Source organism: Scyliorhinus canicula, chromosome 18 (genome assembly GCF_902713615.1).
Source record: "Scyliorhinus canicula chromosome 18, sScyCan1.1, whole genome shotgun sequence".
NCBI lineage: Eukaryota > Metazoa > Chordata > Chondrichthyes > Carcharhiniformes > Scyliorhinidae > Scyliorhinus > Scyliorhinus canicula.
The window spans coordinates 111,418,429-111,441,032 of NC_052163.1; the positions used below are offsets into that span (position 1 = coordinate 111,418,429).

At 58.0% G+C, this 22,604-nt stretch overlaps 1 protein-coding gene across 2 annotated transcripts in view; it reads left to right on the forward strand.

The window, feature by feature from the left end:
* Positions 1-22,604, forward strand: part of cpamd8 (C3 and PZP like alpha-2-macroglobulin domain containing 8) — a 160,339-nt gene that overhangs the window by 120,091 nt on the left and 17,644 nt on the right. For both annotated transcript variants that reach the window (XM_038777043.1, XM_038777042.1), the window contains one exon: positions 15,801-15,911. In XM_038777043.1, the coding sequence (XP_038632971.1) occupies positions 15,801-15,911 (111 nt within the window). The remainder of the gene's footprint in view (positions 1-15,800; positions 15,912-22,604) is intronic.

A 22,604-nucleotide genomic window follows, 5' to 3' on the forward strand; every position in this document is an offset into this window, starting at 1 on the left:
GACGAAATTGCCAGCCTCTCTTAATAACTAGAAAGAACTAAACAAGGGCGACAAGTGGTTAGCACTGCTGCCTCACGACACCGAAGACCCGGGTTCGATCCCGGCTCTGGGTTTCTGTCCGTGTGGAGTTTGCACATTCTCCCCGTGTCTGCGTGGGTCTAACCCCCACAGCTGCAAGATGTGCAGGGTCGGTGGATTGGCCAAGCTAAATTGCCCCTTCATTGGGAGAAAACAATTAAAAAGAACTAGACAGGTGATGTGACCATCAATTCACAGGACACGTGGTTGGAAGTGAACAGTGGTTTTAATAGTCTTACAACTGAGCCTGCCTGCGACGAGATGAACAGGCAGCAGGCTCACAACTGCAGATCTTTATACTTCCAGTTAGTGGGAGGAGCCATGGGCGGAGCCAAGGGTGGAGCCCTGTACAAACTCCTCATCTCCCCCTATGGGCAGAGCCGCGCAACTGCTCATATACCGAGCTTACAGAGATACCAACACATACAATATAACACAGTGTGAATTACTAGGATTGTGATTCACCACAACAGGTTCTGGTAAACAACTTGGATTCTGGTTTATCGCCAAGCACATGAACGGGGGGATATGGGAGCGAGATGGGCCAAAGGTCACATTCCCGTTTGAACTGAGTTGACCTCTTACTGTGGGGAAGATCGTCAAGAATCATTTGGAGATCACTCCACTGGGATATTTCAGCTGTTAATGCAATTGGTACAGTACCTCAGCACCGGCTGCTGCAGTGAGCTCGGTGTCTCTGTACCGGCTGCAGTGAGCTCGGTGTCTCTGTACCGGCTGCAGTGTGCTCGGTGTCTCTGTACCGGCTGCTGCAGTGAGCTCGGTGTCTCTGTACCGGCTGCTGCAGTGTGCTCGGTGTGGCTGTACCGGCTGCAGCAGTGTGCTCGGTGTGGCTGTACCGGCTGCAGTGAGCTCGGTGTCTCTGTACCGGCTGCAGTGAGCTCGGTGTCTCTGTACTGGCTGCTGCAGTGAGCTCGGTGTCTCTGTACCGGCTGCAGTGTGCTCGGTGTCTCTGTACCGGCTGCAGTGTGCTCGGTGTCTCTGTACCGGCTGCAGTGTGCTCGGTGTCTCTGTACCGGCTGCAGTGAGCTCGGTGTCTCTGTACCGGCTGCTGCAGTGAGCTCGGTGTCTCTGTACCGGCTGCTGCAGTGAGCTCGGTGTCTCTGTACCGGCTGCAGTGAGCTCGGTGTCTCTGTACCGGCTGCTGCAGTGTGCTCGGTGTAGCTGTACCGGCTGCAGTGAGCTCGGTGTCTCTGTACCGGCTGCAGTGAGCTCGGTGTCTCTGTACCGGCTGCTGCAGTGTGCTCGGTGTAGCTGTACCGGCTGCAGTGAGCTCGGTGTCTCTGTACCGGCTGCAGTGAGCTCGGTGTCTCTGTACCGGCTGCAGCAGTGTGCTCGGTGTCTCTGTACCGGCTGCAGCAGTGTGCTCGGTGTCTCTGTACCGGCTGCTGCAGTGAGCTCGGTGTGGCTGTACCGGCTGCAGTGTGCTCGCTGTCTCTGTACCGGCTGCAGTGAGCTCGGTGTCTCTGTACCGGCTGCTGCAGTGTGCTCGGTGTGGCTGTACCGGCTGCTGCAGTGAGCTCGGTGTCTCTGTACCGGCTGCTGCAGTGAGCTCGGTGTCTCTGTACCGGCTGCAGTGTGCTCGGTGTCTCTGTACCGGCTGCTGCAGTGAGCTCGGTGTCTCTGTACCGGCTGCTGCAGTGAGCTCGGTGTCTCTGTACCGGCTGCTGCAGTGAGCTCGGTGTCTCTGTACCGGCTGCTGCAGTGAGCTCGGTGTCTCTGTACCGGCTGCTGCAGTGAGCTCGGTGTCTCTGTACCGGCTGCAGTGTGCTCGGTGTCTCTGTACCGGCTGCAGTGTGCTCGGTGTCTCTGTACCGGCTGCTGCAGTGAGCTCGGTGTCTCTGTACCGGCTGCAGTGAGCTCGGTGTCTCTGTCCCGGCTGCAGTGAGCTCGGTGTCTCTGTACCGGCTGCAGTGAGCTCGGTGTCTCTGTACCGGCTGCTGCAGTGAGCTCGGTGTCTCTGTACCGGCTGCTGCAGTGTGCTCGGTGTCTCTGTACCGGCTGCAGTGAGCTCGGTGTCTCTGTACCGGCTGCTGCAGTGAGCTCTGTGTCTCTGTACCGGCTGCTGCAGTGAGCTCGGTGTCTCTGTACCGGCTGCTGCAGTGTGCTCGGTGTCTCTGTACCGGCTGCTGCTGTGAGCTCGGTGTCTCTGTACCGGCTGCAGTGAGCTCGGTGTCTCTGTACCGGCTGCAGTGAGCTCGGTGTCTCTGTACCGGCTGCAGTGAGCTCGGTGTCTCTGTACCGGCTGCTGCAGTGAGCTCGGTGTCTCTGTACCGGCTGCTGCAGTGTGCTCGGTGTGGCTGTACCGGCTGCAGTGAGCTCGGTGTGGCTGTACCGGCTGCTGCAGTGTGCTCGGTGTCTCTGTACCGGCTGCTGCAGTGAGCTCGGTGTCTCTGTACCGGCTGCTGCAGTGAGCTCGGTGTCTCTGTACCGGCTGCTGCAGTGAGCTCGGTGTCTCTGTACCGGCTGCTGCAGTGAGCTCGGTGTGGCTGTACCGGCTGCTGCAGTGTGCTCGGTGTCTCTGTACCGGCTGCTGCAGTGAGCTCGGTGTCTCTGTACCGGCTGCTGCAGTGAGCTCGGTGTGGCTGTACCGGCTGCAGTGAGCTCGGTGTCTCTGTACCGGCTGCTGCAGTGAGCTCGGTGTCTCTGTACCGGCTGCTGCAGTGTGCTCGGTGTCTCTGTACCGGCTGCAGTGAGCTCGGTGTCTCTGTACCGGCTGCAGTGAGCTCGGTGTCTCTGTACCGGCTGCAGTGAGCTCGGTGTCTCTGTACCGGCTGCTGCAGTGAGCTCGGTGTCTCTGTACCGGCTGCAGTGTGCTCGGTGTCTCTGTACCGGCTGCAGTGAGCTCGGTGTCTCTGTACCGGCTGCTGCAGTGTGCTCGGTGTCTCTGTACCGGCTGCAGTGAGCTCGGTGTCTCTGTACCGGCTGTAGTGAGCTCGGTGTGGCTGTACCGGCTGCAGTGAGCTCGTTGTCTCTGTACCGGCTGCTGCAGTGAGCTCGGTGTCTCTGTACCGGCTGCAGTGAGCTCGGTGTCTCTGTACCGGCTGCTGCAGTGTGCTCGGTGTCTCTGTACCGGCTGCAGTGAGCTCGGTGTCTCTGTACCGGCTGCAGTGTGCTCGGTGTGGCTGTACCGGCTGCTGCAGTGAGCTCGGTGTCTCTGTACCGGCTGCTGCAGTGTGCTCGGTGTCTCTGTACCGGCTGCTGCAGTGAGCTCGGTGTGGCTATACCGGCTGCAGTGAGCTCGGTGTCTCTGTACCGGCTGCAGTGAGCTCGGTGTCTCTGTACCGGCTGCAGTGAGCTCGGTGTCTCTGTACCGGCTGCTGTGAGCTCGGTGTCTCTGTACCGGCTGCTGTGAGCTCGGTGTCTCTGTACCGGCTGCAGTGAGCTCGGTGTCTCTGTACCGGCTGCTACAGTGTGCTCGGTGTCTCTGTACCGGCTGCAGTGAGCTCGGTGTCTCTGTACCGGCTGCAGTGAGCTCGGTGTCTCTGTACCGGCTGCAGTGAGCTCGGTGTCTCTGTACCGGCTGCTGCAGTGAGCTCGGTGTCTCTGTACCGGCTGCAGTGTGCTCGGTGTGGCTGTACCGGCTGCTGCAGTGAGCTCGGTGTCTCTGTACCGGCTGCAGTGAGCTCGGTGTCTCTGTACCGGCTGCTGCAGTGAGCTCGGTGTCTCTGTACCGGCTGCTGCAGTGAGCTCGGTGTCTCTGTACCGGCTGCAGTGAGCTCGGTGTCTCTGTACCGGCTGCAGTGAGCTCGGTGTCTCTGTACCGGCTGCAGTGAGCTCGGTGTCTCTGTACCGGCTGCTGCAGTGAGCTCGGTGTCTCTGTACCGGCTGCTGCAGTCAGCTCGGTGTCTCTGTACCGGCTGCTGCAGTGAGCTCGGTGTCTCTGTACCGGCTGCTGCAGTGAGCTCGGTGTCTCTGTACCGGCTGCTGCAGTGTGCTCGGTGTCTCTGTACCGGCTGCAGTGAGCTCGGTGTCTCTGTACCGGCTGCAGTGAGCTCGGTGTCTCTGTACCGGCTGCTGCAGTGAGCTCGGTGTAGCTGTACCGGCTGCTGCAGTGAGCTCGGTGTCTCTGTACCGGCTGCAGTGAGCTCGGTGTCTCTGTACCGGCTGCAGTGTGCTCGGTGTCTCTGTACCGGCTGCAGTGAGCTCGGTGTCTCTGTACCGGCTGCAGTGTGCTCGGTGTGGCTGTACCGGCTGCTGCAGTGAGCTCGGTGTCTCTGTACCGGCTGCTGCAGTGTGCTCGGTGTCTCTGTACCGGCTGCTGCAGTGAGCTCGGTGTGGCTGTACCGGCTGCAGTGAGCTCGGTGTCTCTGTACCGGCTGCAGTGAGCTCGGTGTCTCTGTACCGGCTGCAGTGAGCTCGGTGTCTCTGTACCGGCTGCTGAGCTCGGTGTATCTGTACCGGCTGCAGTGAGCTCGGTGTCTCTGTACCGGCTGCAGTGTGCTCGGTGTCTCTGTACCGGCTGCTGCAGTGAGCTCGGTGTCTCTGTACCGGCTGCTGCAGTGAGCTCGGTGTCTCTGTACCGGCTGCAGTGTGCTCGGTGTGGCTGTACCGGCTGCTGCAGTGAGCTCGGTGTCTCTGTACCGGCTGCTGCAGTGAGCTCGGTGTGGCTGTACCGGCTGCAGTGAGCTCGGTGTCTCTGTACCGGCTGCAGTGTGCTCGGTGTCTCTGTACCGGCTGCAGTGTGCTCGGTGTGGCTGTACCGGCTGCTGCAGTGTGCTCGGTGTCTCTGTACCGGCTGCAGTGAGCTCGGTGTCTCTGTACCGGCTGCTGCAGTGAGCTCGGTGTCTCTGTACCGGCTGCTGCAGTGAGCTCGGTGTCTCTGTACCGGCTGCTGCAGTGAGCTCGGTGTCTCTGTACCGGCTGCTGCAGTGAGCTCGGTGTCTCTGTACCGGCTGCTGCAGTGAGCTCGGTGTCTCTGTACCGGCTGCTGCAGTGAGCTCGGTGTGGCTGTACCGGCTGCTGCAGTGAGCTCGGTGTCTCTGTACCGGCTGCTGCAGTGTGCTCGGTGTCTCTGTACCGGCTGCATTGTGCTCGGTGTCTCTGTACCGGCTGCAGTGAGCTCGGTGTCTCTGTACCGGCTGCTGCAGTGAGCTCGGTGTCTCTGTACCGGCTGCAGTGTGCTCGGTGTCTCTGTACCGGCTGCAGTGTGCTCGGTGTCTCTGTACCGGCTGCTGCAGTGAGCTCGGTGTCTCTGTACCGGCTGCTGCAGTGAGCTCGGTGTCTCTGTACCGGCTGCTGCAGTGAGCTCGGTGTCTCTGTACCGGCTGCTGCAGTGAGCTCGGTGTCTCTGTACCGGCTGCAGTGTGCTCGGTGTCTCTGTACCGGCTGCAGTGTGCTCGGTGTCTCTGTACCGGCTGCAGTGTGCTCGGTGTCTCTGTACCGGCTGCTGCAGTGAGCTCGGTGTCTCTGTACCGGCTGCAGTGAGCTCGGTGTCTCTGTACCGGCTGCAGTGTGCTCGGTGTCTCTGTACCGGCTGCAGTGTGCTCGGTGTCTCTGTACCGGCTGCAGTGAGCTCGGTGTCTCTGTACCGGCTGCAGTGAGCTCGGTGTCTCTGTACCGGCTGCTGCAGTGAGCTCGGTGTCTCTGTACCGGCTGCTGCAGTGTGCTCGGTGTCTCTGTACCGGCTGCAGTGTGCTCGGTGTGGCTGTACCGGCTGCTGCAGTGAGCTCTGTGTCTCTGTACCGGCTGCTGCAGTGAGCTCGGTGTCTCTGTACCGGCTGCTGCAGTGAGCTCGGTGTCTCTGTACCGGCTGCTGCAGTGTGCTCGGTGTCTCTGTACCGGCTGCTGCTGTGAGCTCGGTGTCTCTGTACCGGCTGCAGTGAGCTCGGTGTCTCTGTACCGGCTGCTGCAGTGTGCTCGGTGTCTCTGTACCGGCTGCAGTGTGCTCGGTGTCTCTGTACCGGCTGCAGTGAGCTCGGTGTCTCTGTACCGGCTGCTGCAGTGAGCTCGGTGTCTCTGTACCGGCTGCTGCAGTGAGCTCGGTGTGGCTGTACCGGCTGCTGCAGTGTGCTCGGTGTCTCTGTACCGGCTGCTGCAGTGAGCTCGGTGTCTCTGTACCGGCTGCTGCAGTGAGCTCGGTGTCTCTGTACCGGCTGCTGCAGTGAGCTTGGTGTCTCTGTACCGGCTGCTGCAGTGAGCTCGGTGTGGCTGTACCGGCTGCTGCAGTGAGCTCGGTGTCTCTGTACCGGCTGCTGCAGTGAGCTCGGTGTCTCTGTACCGGCTGCTGCAGTGAGCTCGGTGTCTCTGTACCGGCTGCTGCAGTGAGCTCGGTGTCTCTGTACCGGCTGCTGCAGTGAGCTCGGTGTCTCTGTACCGGCTGCTGCAGTGAGCTCGGTGTCTCTGTACCGGCTGCTGCAGTGAGCTCGTTGTCTCTGTACCGGCTGCAGTGTGCTCGGTGTCTCTGTACCGGCTGCTGCAGTGAGCTCGGTGTCTCTGTACCGGCTGCTGCAGTGAGCTCGGTGTGGCTGTACCGGCTGCAGTGAGCTCGGTGTCTCTGTACCGGCTGCTGCAGTGAGCTCGGTGTCTCTGTACCGGCTGCTGCAGTGTGCTCGGTGTCTCTGTACCGGCTGCAGTGAGCTCGGTGTCTCTGTACCGGCTGCAGTGAGCTCGGTGTCTCTGTACCGGCTGCAGTGAGCTCGGTGTCTCTGTACCGGCTGCTGCAGTGAGCTCGGTGTCTCTGTACCGGCTGCAGTGTGCTCGGTGTCTCTGTACCGGCTGCAGTGAGCTCGGTGTCTCTGTACCGGCTGCTGCAGTGTGCTCGGTGTCTCTGTACCGGCTGCAGTGAGCTCGGTGTCTCTGTACCGGCTGCACTGTGCTCGGTGTGGCTGTACCGGCTGCTGCAGTGAGCTCGGTGTCTCTGTACCGGCTGCAGTGAGCTCGGTGTCTCTGTACCGGCTGCTGCAGTGTGCTCGGTGTCTCTGTACCGGCTGCAGTGAGCTCGGTGTCTCTGTACCGGCTGCAGTGTGCTCGGTGTGGCTGTACCGGCTGCTGCAGTGAGCTCGGTGTCTCTGTACCGGCTGCTGCAGTGTGCTCGGTGTCTCTGTACCGGCTGCTGCAGTGAGCTCGGTGTGGCTGTACCGGCTGCAGTGAGCTCGGTGTCTCTGTACCGGCTGCAGTGAGCTCGGTGTCTCTGTACCGGCTGCAGTGAGCTCGGTGTCTCTGTACCGGCTGCTGTGAGCTCGGTGTCTCTGTACCGGCTGCTGTGAGCTCGGTGTCTCTGTACCGGCTGCAGTGAGCTCGGTGTCTCTGTACCGGCTGCTACAGTGTGCTCGGTGTCTCTGTACCGGCTGCAGTGAGCTCGGTGTCTCTGTACCGGCTGCAGTGAGCTCGGTGTCTCTGTACCGGCTGCAGTGAGCTCGGTGTCTCTGTACCGGCTGCTGCAGTGAGCTCGGAGTCTCTGTACCGGCTGCAGTGTGCTCGGTGTGGCTGTACCGGCTGCTGCAGTGAGCTCGGTGTCTCTGTACCGGCTGCAGTGAGCTCGGTGTCTCTGTACCGGCTGCTGCAGTGAGCTCGGTGTCTCTGTACCGGCTGCTGCAGTGAGCTCGGTGTCTCTGTACCGGCTGCTGCAGTGAGCTCGGTGTCTCTGTACCGGCTGCAGTGAGCTCGGTGTCTCTGTACCGGCTGCAGTGAGCTCGGTGTCTCTGTACCGGCTGCAGTGAGCTCGGTGTCTCTGTACCGGCTGCTGCAGTGAGCTCGGTGTCTCTGTACCGGCTGCTGCAGTGAGCTCGGTGTCTCTGTACCGGCTGCTGCAGTGAGCTCGGTGTCTCTGTACCGGCTGCTGCAGTGAGCTCGGTGTCTCTGTACCGGCTGCTGCAGTGTGCTCGGTGTCTCTGTACCGGCTGCAGTGAGCTCGGTGTCTCTGTACCGGCTGCAGTGAGCTCGGTGTCTCTGTACCGGCTGCTGCAGTGAGCTCGGTGTAGCTGTACCGGCTGCTGCAGTGAGCTCGGTGTCTCTGTACCGGCTGCAGTGTGCTCGGTGTGGCTGTACCGGCTGCTGCAGTGAGCTCGGTGTCTCTGTACCGGCTGCAGTGTGCTCGGTGTCTCTGTACCGGCTGCAGTGAGCTCGGTGTCTCTGTACCGGCTGCAGTGTGCTCGGTGTGGCTGTACCGGCTGCAGTGAGCTCGGTGTCTCTGTACCGGCTGCTGCAGTGAGCTCGGTGTCTCTGTACCGGCTGCTGCAGTGTGCTCGGTGTCTCTGTACCGGCTGCTGCAGTGAGCTCGGTGTGGCTGTACCGGCTGCAGTGAGCTCGGTGTCTCTGTACCGGCTGCAGTGAGCTCGGTGTCTCTGTACCGGCTGCAGTGAGCTCGGTGTCTCTGTACCGGCTGCTGTGAGCTCGGTGTCTCTGTACCGGCTGCAGTGAGCTCGGTGTCTCTGTACCGGCTGCAGTGTGCTCGGTGTCTCTGTACCGGCTGCTGCAGTGAGCTCGGTGTCTCTGTACCGGCTGCTGCAGTGAGCTCGGTGTCTCTGTACCGGCTGCAGTGTGCTCGGTGTGGCTGTACCGGCTGCTGCAGTGAGCTCGGTGTCTCTGTACCGGCTGCAGTGAGCTCGGTGTCTCTGTACCGGCTGCTGCAGTGAGCTCGGTGTCTCTGTACCGGCTGCTGCAGTGAGCTCGGTGTCTCTGTACCGGCTGCAGTGAGCTCGGTGTCTCTGTACCGGCTGCTGCAGTGAGCTCGGTGTCTCTGTACCGGCTGCAGTGAGCTCGGTGTCTCTGTACCGGCTGCTGCAGTGAGCTCGGTGTCTCTGTACCGGCTGCAGTGAGCTCGGTGTCTCTGTACCGGCTGCTGCAGTGAGCTCGGTGTCTCTGTCCCGGCTGCAGTGAGCTCGGTGTCTCTGTACCGGCTGCTGCAGTGTGCTCGGTGTCTCTGTACCGGCTGCAGTGTGCTCGGTGTCTCTGTACCGGCTGCAGCGTGCTCGGTGTCTCTGTACCGGCTGCTGCAGTGAGCTCGGTGTCTCTGTACCGGCTGCTGCAGTGAGCTCGGTGTCTCTGTACCGGCTGCAGTGTGCTCGGTGTGGCTGTACCGGCTGCTGCAGTGAGCTCGGTGTCTCTGTACCGGCTGCAGTGAGCTCGGTGTCTCTGTACCGGCTGCTGCAGTGAGCTCGGTGTCTCTGTACCGGCTGCTGCAGTGAGCTCGGTGTCTCTGTACCGGCTGCTGCAGTGAGCTCGGTGTCTCTGTACCGGCTGCTGCAGTGAGCTCGGTGTCTCTGTACCGGCTGCTGCAGTGAGCTCGGTGTGGCTGTACCGGCTGCTGCAGTGAGCTCGGTGTCTCTGTACCGGCTGCAGTGTGCTCGGTGTCTCTGTACCGGCTGCAGTGAGCTCGGTGTCTCTGTACCGGCTGCTGCAGTGAGCTCGGTGTCTCTGTACCGGCTGCAGTGTGCTCGGTGTCTCTGTACCGGCTGCAGTGAGCTCGGTGTCTCTGTACCGGCTGCTGCAGTGAGCTCGGTGTCTCTGTACCGGCTGCAGTGAGCTCGGTGTCTCTGTACCGGCTGCTGCAGTGAGCTCGGTGTCTCTGTACCGGCTGCAGTGTGCTCGGTGTGGCTGTACCGGCTGCAGTGAGCTCGGTGTCTCTGTACCGGCTGCTGCAGTGAGCTCGGTGTCTCTGTACCGGCTGCTGCAGTGTGCTCGGTGTCTCTGTACCGGCTGCTGCAGTGAGCTCGGTGTGGCTGTACCGGCTGCAGTGAGCTCGGTGTCTCTGTACCGGCTGCAGTGAGCTCGGTGTCTCTGTACCGGCTGCAGTGAGCTCGGTGTCTCTGTACCGGCTGCTGTGAGCTCGGTGTCTCTGTACCGGCTGCTGTGAGCTCGGTGTCTCTGTACCGGCTGCAGTGAGCTCGGTGTCTCTGTACCGGCTGCAGTGTGCTCGGTGTCTCTGTACCGGCTGCTGCAGTGAGCTCGGTGTCTCTGTACCGGCTGCTGCAGTGAGCTCGGTGTCTCTGTACCGGCTGCAGTGTGCTCGGTGTGGCTGTACCGGCTGCTGCAGTGAGCTCGGTGTCTCTGTACCGGCTGCAGTGAGCTCGGTGTCTCTGTACCGGCTGCTGCAGTGAGCTCGGTGTCTCTGTACCGGCTGCTGCAGTGAGCTCGGTGTCTCTGTACCGGCTGCAGTGAGCTCGGTGTCTCTGTACCGGCTGCTGCAGTGAGCTCGGTGTCTCTGTACCGGCTGCAGTGAGCTCGGTGTCTCTGTACCGGCTGCTGCAGTGAGCTCGGTGTCTCTGTACCGGCTGCAGTGAGCTCGGTGTCTCTGTACCGGCTGCTGCAGTGAGCTCGGTGTCTCTGTCCCGGCTGCAGTGAGCTCGGTGTCTCTGTACCGGCTGCTGCAGTGTGCTCGGTGTCTCTGTACCGGCTGCAGTGTGCTCGGTGTCTCTGTACCGGCTGCAGTGTGCTCGGTGTCTCTGTACCGGCTGCTGCAGTGAGCTCGGTGTCTCTGTACCGGCTGCTGCAGTGAGCTCGGTGTCTCTGTACCGGCTGCAGTGTGCTCGGTGTGGCTGTACCGGCTGCTGCAGTGAGCTCGGTGTCTCTGTACCGGCTGCAGTGAGCTCGGTGTCTCTGTACCGGCTGCTGCAGTGAGCTCGGTGTCTCTGTACCGGCTGCTGCAGTGAGCTCGGTGTCTCTGTACCGGCTGCTGCAGTGAGCTCGGTGTCTCTGTACCGGCTGCTGCAGTGAGCTCGGTGTCTCTGTACCGGCTGCTGCAGTGAGCTCGGTGTGGCTGTACCGGCTGCTGTGTGCTCGGTGTCTCTGTACCGGCTGCAGTGAGCTCGGTGTCTCTGTACCGGCTGCTGCAGTGAGCTCGGTGTCTCTGTACCGGCTGCAGTGTGCTCGGTGTCTCTGTACCGGCTGCAGTGAGCTCGGTGTCTCTGTACCGGCTGCTGCAGTGAGCTCGGTGTCTCTGTACCGGCTGCAGTGAGCTCGGTGTCTCTGTACCGGCTGCTGCAGTGAGCTCGGTGTCTCTGTACCGGCTGCAGTGTGCTCGGTGTGGCTGTACCGGCTGCTGCAGTGAGCTCGGTGTCTCTGTACCGGCTGCAGTGTGCTCGGTGTCTCTGTACCGGCTGCTGCAGTGAGCTCGGTGTCTCTGTACCGGCTGCAGTGAGCTCGGTGTCTCTGTACCGGCTGCTGCAGTGAGCTCGGTGTCTCTGTACCGGCTGCTGCAGTGAGCTCGGTGTCTCTGTACCGGCTGCTGCAGTGAGCTCGGTGTCTCTGTACCGGCTGCTGCAGTGAGCTCGGTGTCTCTGTACCGGCTGCTGCAGTGAGCTCGGTGTCTCTGTACCGGCTGCAGTGTGCTCGGTGTCTCTGTACCGGCTGCAGTGTGCTCGGTGTCTCTGTACCGGCTGCTGCAGTGAGCTCGGTGTCTCTGTACCGGCTGCAGTGAGCTCGGTGTCTCTGTACCGGCTGCAGTGTGCTCGGTGTCTCTGTACCGGCTGCTGCAGTGTGCTCGGTGTGGCTGTACCGGCTGCAGTGAGCTCGGCGTCTCTGTACCGGCTGCAGTGAGCTCGGTGTCTCTGTACCGGCTGCAGTGAGCTCGGTGTCTCTGTACCGGCTGCTGCAGTGAGCTCGGTGTCTCTGTACCGGCTGCCGTGTGCTCGGTGTCTCTGTACCGGCTGCTGCAGTGAGCTCGGTGTCTCTGTACCGGCTGCAGTGAGCTCGGTGTCTCTGTACCGGCTGCAGTGAGCTCGGTGTCTCTGTACCGGCTGCAGTGAGCTCGGTGTCTCTGTACCGGCTGCTGCAGTGTGCTCGGTGTCTCTGTACCGGCTGCAGTGAGCTCGGTGTCTCTGTACCGGCTGCAGTGAGCTCGGTGTCTCTGTACCGGCTGCAGTGAGATCGGTGTCTCTGTACCGGCTGCTGCAGTGAGCTCGGTGTGGCTGTACCGGCTGCAGTGTGCTCGGTGTCTCTGTACCGGCTGCTGCAGTGAGCTCGGTGTCTCTGTACCGGCTGCAGTGAGCTCGGTGTCTCTGTACCGGCTGCTGCAGTGAGCTCGGTGTCTCTGTACCGGCTGCTGCAGTGAGCTCGGTGTCTCTGTACCGGCTGCTGCAGTGAGCTCGGTGTCTCTGTACCGGCTGCAGTGAGCTCGGTGTCTCTGTACCGGCTGCGGCAGTGTGCTCGGTGTCTCTGTACCGGCTGCTGCAGTGCGCTCGGTGTCTCTGTACCGGCTGCAGTGAGCTCGGTGTGGCTGTACCGGCTGCTGCACTGTGCTCGGTGTCTCTGTACCGGCTGCAGTGTGCTCGGTGTCTCTGTACCGGCTGCAGTGAGCTCGGTGTCTCTGTACCGGCTGCAGTGTGCTCGGTGTCTCTGTACCGGCTGCAGTGAGCTCGGTGTCTCTGTACCGGCTGCAGTGAGCTCGGTGTCTCCGTACCGGCTGCTGCAGTGAGCTCGGTGTCTCTGTACCGGCTGCTGCAGTGAGCTCGGTGTCTCTGTACCGGCTGCAGTGTGCTCGGTGTCTCTGTACCGGCTGCTGCAGTGAGCTCGGTGTCTCTGTACCGGCTGCAGTGAGCTCGGTGTCTCTGTACCGGCTGCAGTGAGCTCGGTGTCTCTGTACCGGCTGCAGTGAGCTCGGTGTGGCTGTACCGGCTGCTGCAGTGAGCTCGGTGTCTCTGTACCGGCTGCAGTGTGCTCGGTGTCTCTGTACCGGCTGCTGCAGTGAGCTCGGTGTCTCTGTCCCGGCTGCTGCAGTGAGCTCGGTGTCTCTGTACCGGCTGCTGCAGTGAGCTCGGTGTCTCTGTACCGGCTGCAGTGAGCTCGGTGTGGCTGTACCGGCTGCAGTGTGCTCGGTGTCTCTGTACCGGCTGCAGTGTGCTCGGTGTCTCTGTACCGGCTGCAGTGAGCTCGGTGTCTCTGTACCGGCTGCAGTGTGCTCGGTGTCTCTGTACCGGCTGCAGTGAGCTCGGTGTCTCTGTACCGGCTGCTGCAGTGAGCTCGGTGTCTCTGTACCGGCTGCTGCAGTGTGCTCGGTGTCTCTGTACCGGCTGCAGTGAGCTCGGTGTCTCTGTACCGGCTGCTGCAGTGTGCTCGGTGTCTCTGTACCGGCTGCAGTGTGCTCGGTGTCTCTGTACCGGCTGCAGTGAGCTCGGTGTGGCTGTACCGGCTGCTGCAGTGTGCTCGGTGTCTCTGTACCGGCTGCTGCAGTGAGCTCGGTGTCTCTGTACCGGCTGCTGCAGTGAGCTCGGTGTCTCTGTACCGGCTGCTGCAGTGCGCTCGGTGTCTCTGTACCGGCTGCAGTGAGCTCGGTGTCTCTGTACCGGCTGCTGCAGTGAGCTCGGTGTCTCTGTACCGGCTGCAGTGTGCTCGGTGTGGCTGTACCGGCTGCAGTGAGCTCGGTGTCTCTGTACCGGCTGCAGTGTGCTCGGTGTCTCTGTACCGGCTGCAGTGAGCTCGGTGTCTCTGTACCGGCTGCTGCAGTGAGCTCGGTGTGGCTGTACCGGCTGCTGCAGTGAGCTCGGTGTCTCTGTACCGGCTGCTGCAGTGTGCTCGGTGTGGCTGTACCGGCTGCAGTGAGCTCGGTGTCTCTGTACCGGCTGCAGTGAGCTCGGTGTCTCTGTACCGGCTGCAGTGTGCTCGGTGTGGCTGTACCGGCTGCTGCAGTGAGCTCGGTGTCTCTGTACCGGCTGCTGCAGTGAGCTCGGTGTCTCTGTACCGGCTGCAGTGAGCTCGGTGTCTCTGTACCGGCTGCTGCAGTGAGCTCGGTGTCTCTGTACCGGCTGCTGCAGTGTGCTCGGTGTCTCTGTACCGGCTGCTGCAGTGAGCTCGGTGTCTCTGTACCGGCTGCAGTGAGCTCGGTGTCTCTGTACCGGCTGCTGCAGTGAGCTCGGTGTCTCTGTACCGGCTGCAGTGTGCTCGGTGTCTCTGTACCGGCTGCTGCAGTGAGCCTGGTGTCTCTGTACCGGCTGCAGTGAGCTCGGTGTCTCTGTACCGGCTGCAGTGAGCTCGGTGTCTCTGTACCGGCTGCAGTGAGCTCGGTGTCTCTGTACCGGCTGCAGTGTGCTCGGTGTCTCTGTACCGGCTGCTGCAGTGAGCTCGGTGTCTCTGTACCGGCTGCTGCAGTGAGCCTGGTGTCTCTGTACCGGCTGCAGTGAGCTCGGTGTCTCTGTACCGGCTGCAGTGAGCTCGGTGTCTCTGTACCGGCTGCAGTGAGCTCGGTGTCTCTGTACCGGCTGCAGTGTGCTCGGTGTCTCTGTACCGGCTGCTGCAGTGAGCTCGGTGTGGCTGTACCGGCTGCTGCAGTGAGCTCGGTGTCTCTGTACCGGCTGCTGCAGTGTGCTCGGTGTCTCTGTACCGGCTGCAGTGAGCTCGGTGTCTCTGTACCGGCTGCTGCAGTGAGCTCGGTGTCTCTGTACCGGCTGCTGCAGTGAGCTCGGTGTCTCTGTACCGGCTGCTGCAGTGAGCTCGGTGTCTCTGTACCGGCTGCAGTGAGCTCGGTGTCTCTGTAACGGCTGCTGCAGTGAGCTCGGTGTGGCTGTACCGGCTGCAGTGAGCTCGGTGTCTCTGTACCGGCTGCAGTGAGCTCGGTGTCTCTGTACCGGCTGCAGTGAGCTCGGTGTCTCTGTACCGGCTGCAGTGTGCTCGGTGTCTCTGTACCGGCTGCTGCAGTGTGCTCGGTGTCTCTGTACCGGCTGCAGCAGTGAGCTCGGTGTCTCTGTAACGGCTGCTGCAGTGAGCTCGGTGTCTCTGTACCGGCTGCTGCAGTGTGCTCGGTGTGGCTGTACCGGCTGCTGCAGTGTGCTCGGTGTGGCTGTACCGGCTGCAGTGAGCTTGGTGTCTCTGTACCGGCTGCTGCAGTGTGCTCGGTGTGGCTGTACCGGCTGCTGCAGTGTGCTCGGTGTCTCTGTACCGGCTGCAGTGAGCTTGGTGTCTCTGTACCGGCTGCAGTGTGCTCGGTGTGGCTGTACCGGCTGCAGTGTGCTCGGTGTGGCTGTACCGGCTGCAGTGTGCTCGGTGTCTCTGTACCGGCTGCTGCAGTGAGCTCGGTGTCTCTGTAACGGCTGCTGCAGTGAGCTCGGTGTCTCTGTAACGGCTGCAGTATTGTCTCTGTAACGGCTGCAGTGTGCTCGGTGTGGCTGTACCGGCTGCAGTGTGCTCGGTGTCTCTGTACCGGCTGCTGCAGTGAGCTCGGTGTCTCTGTAACGGCTGCTGCAGTGAGCTCGGTGTCTCTGTACCGGCTGCAGTGTGCTCGGTGTGGCTGTACCGGCTGCAGTGTGCTCGGTGTCTCTGTACCGGCTGCAGTGAGCTCGGTGTGGCTGTACCGGCTGCAGTGTGCTCGGTGTCTCTGTACCGGCTGCTGCAGTGAGCTCGGTGTCTCTGTACCGGCTGCTGCAGTGAGCTCGGTGTCTCTGTACCGGCTGCAGTGAGCTCGGTGTCTCTGTACCGGCTGCTGCAGTGAGCTCAGTGTCTCTGTACCGGCTGCAGTGAGCTCGGTGTCTCTGTACCGGCTGCAGTGAGCTCGGTGTCTCTGTACCGGCTGCAGTGAGCTCAGTGTCTCTGTACCGGCTGCAGTGAGCTCGGTGTCTCTGTACCGGCTGCTGCAGTGAGCTCGGTGTCTCTGTACCGGCTGCTGCAGTGAGCTCGGTGTCTCTGTACCGGCTGCAGTGTGCTCGGTGTCTCTGTACCGGCTGCAGTGTGCTCGGTGTCTCTGTACCGGCTGCAGTGTGCTCAGTGTGGCTGTACCGGCTGCTGCTGTATATTTGGCTGTGTGATGTGTATTGATGATATTTTTGCTCTTGCAGCGTTTGAAGCCACTCGCTTTTACAATGTGAGTGAAACAAGTCCCCTGGCTCGCGAGCTGTGTGACGGCACCACCTGTAATGAGGTAGAAAGCTCAGCCAATCAGTGGATAGGTATGTATTCAAACCTGACGTAGAAATTAAGAATTGTGGCATGAAGGTCTGGGTTCAAAGTTAATGATTTGTTGACTGAGCCACGGGGAAGGAAGGTGGTTCTTCAGTAACCCAATGAGTTGCTTTGAGCATCCACACATTGTAAACGTTGCCGCCTTGTTGAGGTGGTTGGTTGAGGGAGTGGATAATGAGGTCCCGTGGAAGGGTTCTCACTGGGTGCTGACTAACTTGTTGTTGTAGCTATGTTTGTCTGGGTGATTGTTGAGTGTCCATCACACCTCGACCCTTTGCAGATGATGAGGCATTTGGGGATCAGCAGGTGGGAGGTCACGAATGCAGCCCCCCACCCCACTCCTCATAGGTCTGCCATGGGGTTAGGGGAGAGAGAGAGAAGAGAGAGAGAGAGATGCTGGACCTGGCACTTGTGTTGAATAAGTATTACCCACCAGTTGTCGGGCCGGGTGTGGATGTTGACTGCTTTGTTATCAGACGAGTTGTGTACGGAGCTGAAGACCAAGGCAAGATCTGCCACCAAACCCAATCTTGAGCATATCACAGCCGGAAGGTCATTGATGTAGCTGATCGAGATGATTCAGCTGATAATGCTTGAGGGAGACGCAGTGGTTAGCACTGCTGCCTCACCACCCCAGGGAGCAGGGTTCAATTCCGACCTCGGGTGACAGTCTGTGTGGAGTTTGCACGTTGTCCCCGTGTCTGTGTGTGGGTTTCCTCCCTCTGTCTAAAGATGTGCGGGTTAGGTGGGGTTACGGGGATAGGGTGGGGGATGGGTCGGTGCAGACTCGATGGGCCGAATGGACTCCTTTTCCACTGTCGGGGTTCCATGGCACTTGTCCAATCTCTGGGCCATTCCTGATTGCGGGGGGGGGCGCATCCAGTATTCTTCATCAGCTGAACTTTGCTGCTTACAAGTGGCTGGTTTTCTGCAGGTGTTTGAACTTCAAGCACGTTGTTTGTGACTGGAGTCAAAAATGGGGGAAATAGCTCATCTTCTCTCTGTAAGGTTCTAACGAACTGATTGGGATTTTATGGCAATCCGGAAGATTCTTTTGTCATTCTGTTTCTGATGCCAGACCACAAATAACCAGATTTATTCAATTCAATTTCACAGCCAGTCCTGGAGGGATTTGAACTCAGTGGCTCCTGATCCGGGGCCAGAACCAGTGGCTACTTACTGCACCTATTAGTCAAAATGGTGCACAGTGAAAATCTATCAGCGGTGCTGTTGCAGGCACCTTCCTTCAGCTGAGCGGTTAAACCAAGCCCTCCTCTGCCCACGGGCAGACATGGAAGATCCCACAGCCACTATTCGAAGACGAGCAGTGGAATTATTTTTTTTAAATTTAGAGTACCCAATTATTTTTTCCAATTAAGGGGCAATTTAGCGTGGCCAATCCACCTACACTGCACATCTTTGGGTTGTGGGGGCGAAACCCACGCAGACACGGGGAGAATGTGCAAACTCCACACGGACAGTGACCCAGAGCCGGGATCGAACCTGGGACCTCAGCATCGTGAGGCAACAGGGCTAACCCACTGCGCCACCGTGCTGCCTAGCCTTGAACATTCTTAACGACCCAGTCTCTACAACTTTCTGCGTTAAAGAATTCCACAGATTCACTACCCTTTGAGAGAAGGAATTCCTCCGCATCTCGGTCTTAAATGGGCCACCCCTTACTCTGAGACTATGCCCTCTGGTCCTAGACTCTCCTACAAGGGGAAACAACCTCTAAGCATCCTCTCAAGTCTCCTGAGAATCCTCTATGTCTCAATAAGGTCACCTCTCATTTTTCTAAATTCCAATGAGTACAGGTCCAACCTACTCAACCTTCTCATAAGGAAATCCCTCCATACCCGGGATCAACCTAGTGAACCTTCTCTGGACTGCCCCCAATGCCAGTGTATCTGTCCTTAGATATGGGAACCAAAACTGTTCACAATATTCCACGTATGGTCCAATTAGTGCCTTGTATAGTTTTAGCAGGACTTCCCTATTTTTATTCTCCGTTCCCTGTGAAATATAGGCCAACGTTCTATTTGCCTTCCCTATTACCTGCTGAACTTGCACACTAGCTTTTTGTGATTTATGCACGAGAACCCCCTAATCCCTCTGTGCTGCAGCTTTCTGCCGTCTTTCTCCACTTAAATAATATTCAGCTCCTTTATTCTTCCTACCAAAGTGCATCACTTCCCATTTTCCTACGTTATATTCCATCTGCCCACGTTTTTTTCCCACTTACTTAACCTGTCGATATCCCTCTCTAGACTCTGTGTCGTCCTCACCACTCGCCTCCCCGCCTATTTTTGTGCCAACTGCAAATTTGGCAACAGTACATTTCCTCCGAGTCATTAATCCTAAACCCGTGCCCAGGATTACGCACCCGTCAGCTACTGCATTTTGCTGGTTTCAGACAAGAGGCCCTGGAATTAAAATCATCTGGGCCTTACATTGGCGAGGGTAAGGTGGGGGTGGGGTTGTTGCTTACTCTCACGCCAGCATCACCACCTGACAACCACACCGAATTGAAATTGGGGCTTAAGTCCTTAGGAAACCTTTGACATTACAAATGCAGACGCAGGAATTTATAATGGAAATTGACTATGTAAACAGCGCTTCCTATGGCCAAAGGCTGTAATTACAGCGCGGCAAGTTTACATAGAGAGTTATCATTGTAAATATGAATGAAGGACTTTTTATTGGAAGAAATTGCCCTTAACCCCTTCATATATTTTAAAGTTTGATGACAGAACTCGTATTGAGGAAGATATCTCTACAACTAGACGGCAAGCAGCTGTGGGGAATATTGTCTCACTGTGATTCCTGTCATTTTTGAGCTGGATATAAATATTACTTCTTTTTTCTTTATGTAAGAAACTGAAATGATTGACAATCACTGCGCTGTGATCCAGGTGACAGTTCACATCCACTGACCCCCCCCCCCCCCCACAACTTCTCCAGGTTCCTGACAGCTACCACAGGCCTGTTAATGGGCTGCGGAGAACCCCTGATGAAGTGCAGTTCAAGCTCAGCACGAGGGAAGTTTGCAGTGTCTCTCCACCCGCCTTTCCTTCCTTCCCTCTCCCTCCCCAGCCCCTCTAATCATTGCCTAAAGATCACCGTAAACAAGTCAATCTGCTCCTGGGGGGTGGGGGGGGGGGGGGGGGGGGGCCTGTCCCCTGAAACCATTAATAATTTACAACTAGTCTCCTCATGAGGATGAGGCAAGCTGCCAAACCAGGCCCAAGCTCAGCATGTCGCACAGACTCTCACTGAAGTATTAATTTACAAAGCAGCCCTTGCTGGGTTCCCCTGATTACAGGTAGTTTACGGCCTGGCCTGGTGATGTTTTGTGACGTTCTGGTTTCTTTTAAACTTACCTCGTAGCTGTCAGCTGGGAGTTAATGAAACACAGTCGTTTATAATAACTACAAATTATTACCGGGCTGTCTGGGCCCGCCCGGTTGTAGCTTCAGTCCCTCCAATCGGAACGTGATGTTGCTGGGGAATGAAAGGAGCATTCATTTATAAATAAACTCGTAAAATTCACAAGGAAAGCAAGAATCATTGTTCGCCAGGCCCCGCCCCCTCCAAACCCTCCTTTACCCACTCCCCTGCTGGCACTAATTAGCCTGTGTGGTACTGTGCAACATGGCCGAGACGCAATGGGTCAATTACTCTCTCTCTCTCTCTCTCTCTCCGGCATTTTTATCAGTTCAGAAAGACTCGAGAGCCTAGATTCCAATGGTCACCCATTCTTCTGTGGACAACACACTGTGTAGCTGAGCAGAAGGTCACGGGTTCGAACCAACCTCCAGAGATTTGGCATATAATATGGACTGACCTTCTAAGTGCAGTACTGAAGGAGCACTGCATTGTCGGAGGTACCATCTTTCGGGTGATATCTTAAACCAAGGTCAGGTCTGCCCCCCTCTGTTGGATGAAGAAGATCCTTTGGGCAGTGTATCAGAGAAGAGCAGGCGAGTTGTCCCAATGTTCCCGGCCACTACTGATCCCTCGACTAATGTCACTAAAGGCAGATTACTTGGTAATTATCGCGTTTCTGTCTGTGGGATCTTGCTGTGTGCTATTTGACTGCCGTGGTTCCTGCGTTACAACAGGCGCTACATTTTAGAAAGAACGTCACTGGCCGTGAAGTGCTTTGGAGAGTCCGGCAGCTAAGAAAGGTTCAAGGGAAGTGCAAGATCTTAGAATCATAGAATCCTACAGTGGAGAAGGAGTCCATTCGGCCCATCGAGTCTGCTCCGGCTCTTGGAAAGAGCAGCCTACTTAAGCCCACACCTCCACCCTATCCCCGTAACTCAGTAACCCTATCTAAGCTTTTTGGACACTAAGGGGTAAATTTAGCACGGCCAAACCACCTAACCTGAACACCCAGAGGAAACCCACGCAGACACAGGGAGAAAGTGCAAACTCCACACAGTCACCCGAGGCCAGAATTGAGCCCGGACGCTGGAGCTGTGAGACAACAGTGCTAACCACTGTGCCAGCATGCCGCCCAGCTTCCATTTGCCTTTAGGCTGGTTTAGCACACTGGGCTAACTAGCTGGTTTTTAAAGCAGACCAAGCAGGCCAGCAGCACGGTTCAATTCCCGTACCAGCTTCCCCGAACAGGCGCTGGAATGTGGCGACTAGGGGCTTTTCACAGTAACTTCATTGAAGCCTCCTCGTGACAATAAGCGATTTTCATTTCATTTCATCTCCAAATTGTTCATTAGGACCCGACAATTGATCTCCAAACCCCCTAGACTCAAATCAGCCAGGATTCCAGCTCCTGATTGGCACCTAGTGACCCTCAGTCATCCTCTTTAATTAAAAATGCACTTGTATGTAGTTAGGATCAGTCTCTGTGATGGTTTCCCCCACCCTGCCTGCAACACACCAGGTCGGCAGGAATAGGCACTTGGCCAATGTCCCAGAGGACTCCGAGCCTCTCCGAATCAGACCGACACCCTTAACTACAACAACATATTGAATTTATCTTGCACCTTTAGTCCCAAGGTGCTTCACAGGAGATTTCTTGGACAAAATCTACATTTTTTAAATAATCTTTATTATCACAAGTAGGCTTACAGTATCACTGCAATGAAGTTACTGTGAAAAGCCCCCAATCGCCACACTCTGGTGCCTGTTCGGGTACACAGAGGGAGAATCCACAATGTCCAATTCACCTAACAAGCACGTCTTTCGGGACTTGTGGGAGGAAACCGTAGCGCCCGGAGCAAACCCGCGCAGACACGGGGAGAACGTGCAGACCCCGCACAGACAGTGACCCAAGCCGGGAATCGAACCTGGCGCTGTAAAGCAACAGTGCTAAGTACTAAATCTGACGCTGAGTCACGTGATGAGCAATAGACCAGGTGACCAAAAACATTGTCAGCGGTATATTTGGCCAAGGGGGTCTGTTTTAAGGAGGGGACCCTCAAGCGGGGGAAAGAGAAGCCGAGGTTATGAGGAGGGAATTCCAGCGTTCCAGGCGGCTGAAGGCACGCCACCAGTTGTGGAACGATTAAAATCGGGGGTGCTCAGAATTGGGAAGAATCCAGAGATGTCAGAGAGTTATCGGGAGGGGTGAGGCCCACGGAGGGGTTCGAAGGGATGAGAATTTTTAAATCGAGGCATTGCTGGACCTGAGCCAATGTAGGTCAGCGAGCATAGGGATTGGGATGGGTGAACGGGATTTGATTAGTACAGAAAAGGGAGAGGACTGGAAATTGTAAGTGCATTCCTCGGTAAATGAGCCGTCACGCACCTTAGTCTCTCGTGGAGTGTTGCAGTTAGAGAGCAGCACTGCTGGGCAGTATCGAGTGCAGCTGCCCCAATGACGTAACCAAGAGAGTTCAGTTGTGTTTTAGAAATGCCCCTCGGGCATAATACAGCAGTTACTGTCGCCAAGGCAACCGCACCGCTCATAATAAAATTACAAACAAATGCTCTCATGCAACCTCAAGTTTCCCATCACCAGTTGCTAACATCTTTAAACAGACACAAGAGGAATTTCCTCTGCTGTTGAATCGCTCCTTCCAAACCCGCCGCCTTGTCCACCGAGAAAGAGCAAGGATAGCAGATCGACGGGAACACACCATCACCTGTGTGTTCCCTCCTGACTTCCCCTCCCAAGTTCTGGATTTAAGTCCTTTCTGTATCGGCCGTTCCTTCACTGTCGCTGGGTCAAAATGCTGGAACTCCCTAACAGCACCGTGGGTGTACCTACACCCCACGGACTCCACGGTTCAAGGAGGCAGCTCACATCCTCCTTCTCCAGGGCAATTAGGGATGGGTAATGAAAATAATGAAATTAGGGATGGGTAATGAAAACACCCACATCCCCGGACAGGCGCCGGAATGTGGTGACTAGGGGCTTTTCACAGTAACTTCATTGAAGCCTACTTGTGACAATAAGCAGGGCACCCGGAAGAATATACTGACCTCGGAGGGGATTCTCCAAACTGCAGAGACCGGGTTTGTGAACCCCTGATTTTAGACGGTTAACAGTTGATTTAATTGAGGTGTTTAAGGTGATTAAAGGATTTGATTGGGTCGATAGAGAAAAATGATTTTGTCTGTTGGAGGTGGGGGTGTGGAAAGCTGGATTCCACCCCAGAATGTTGCTGGTAGCAGCGGAGTCACCTGGAGCTTTCATGAATTTTGTTGGG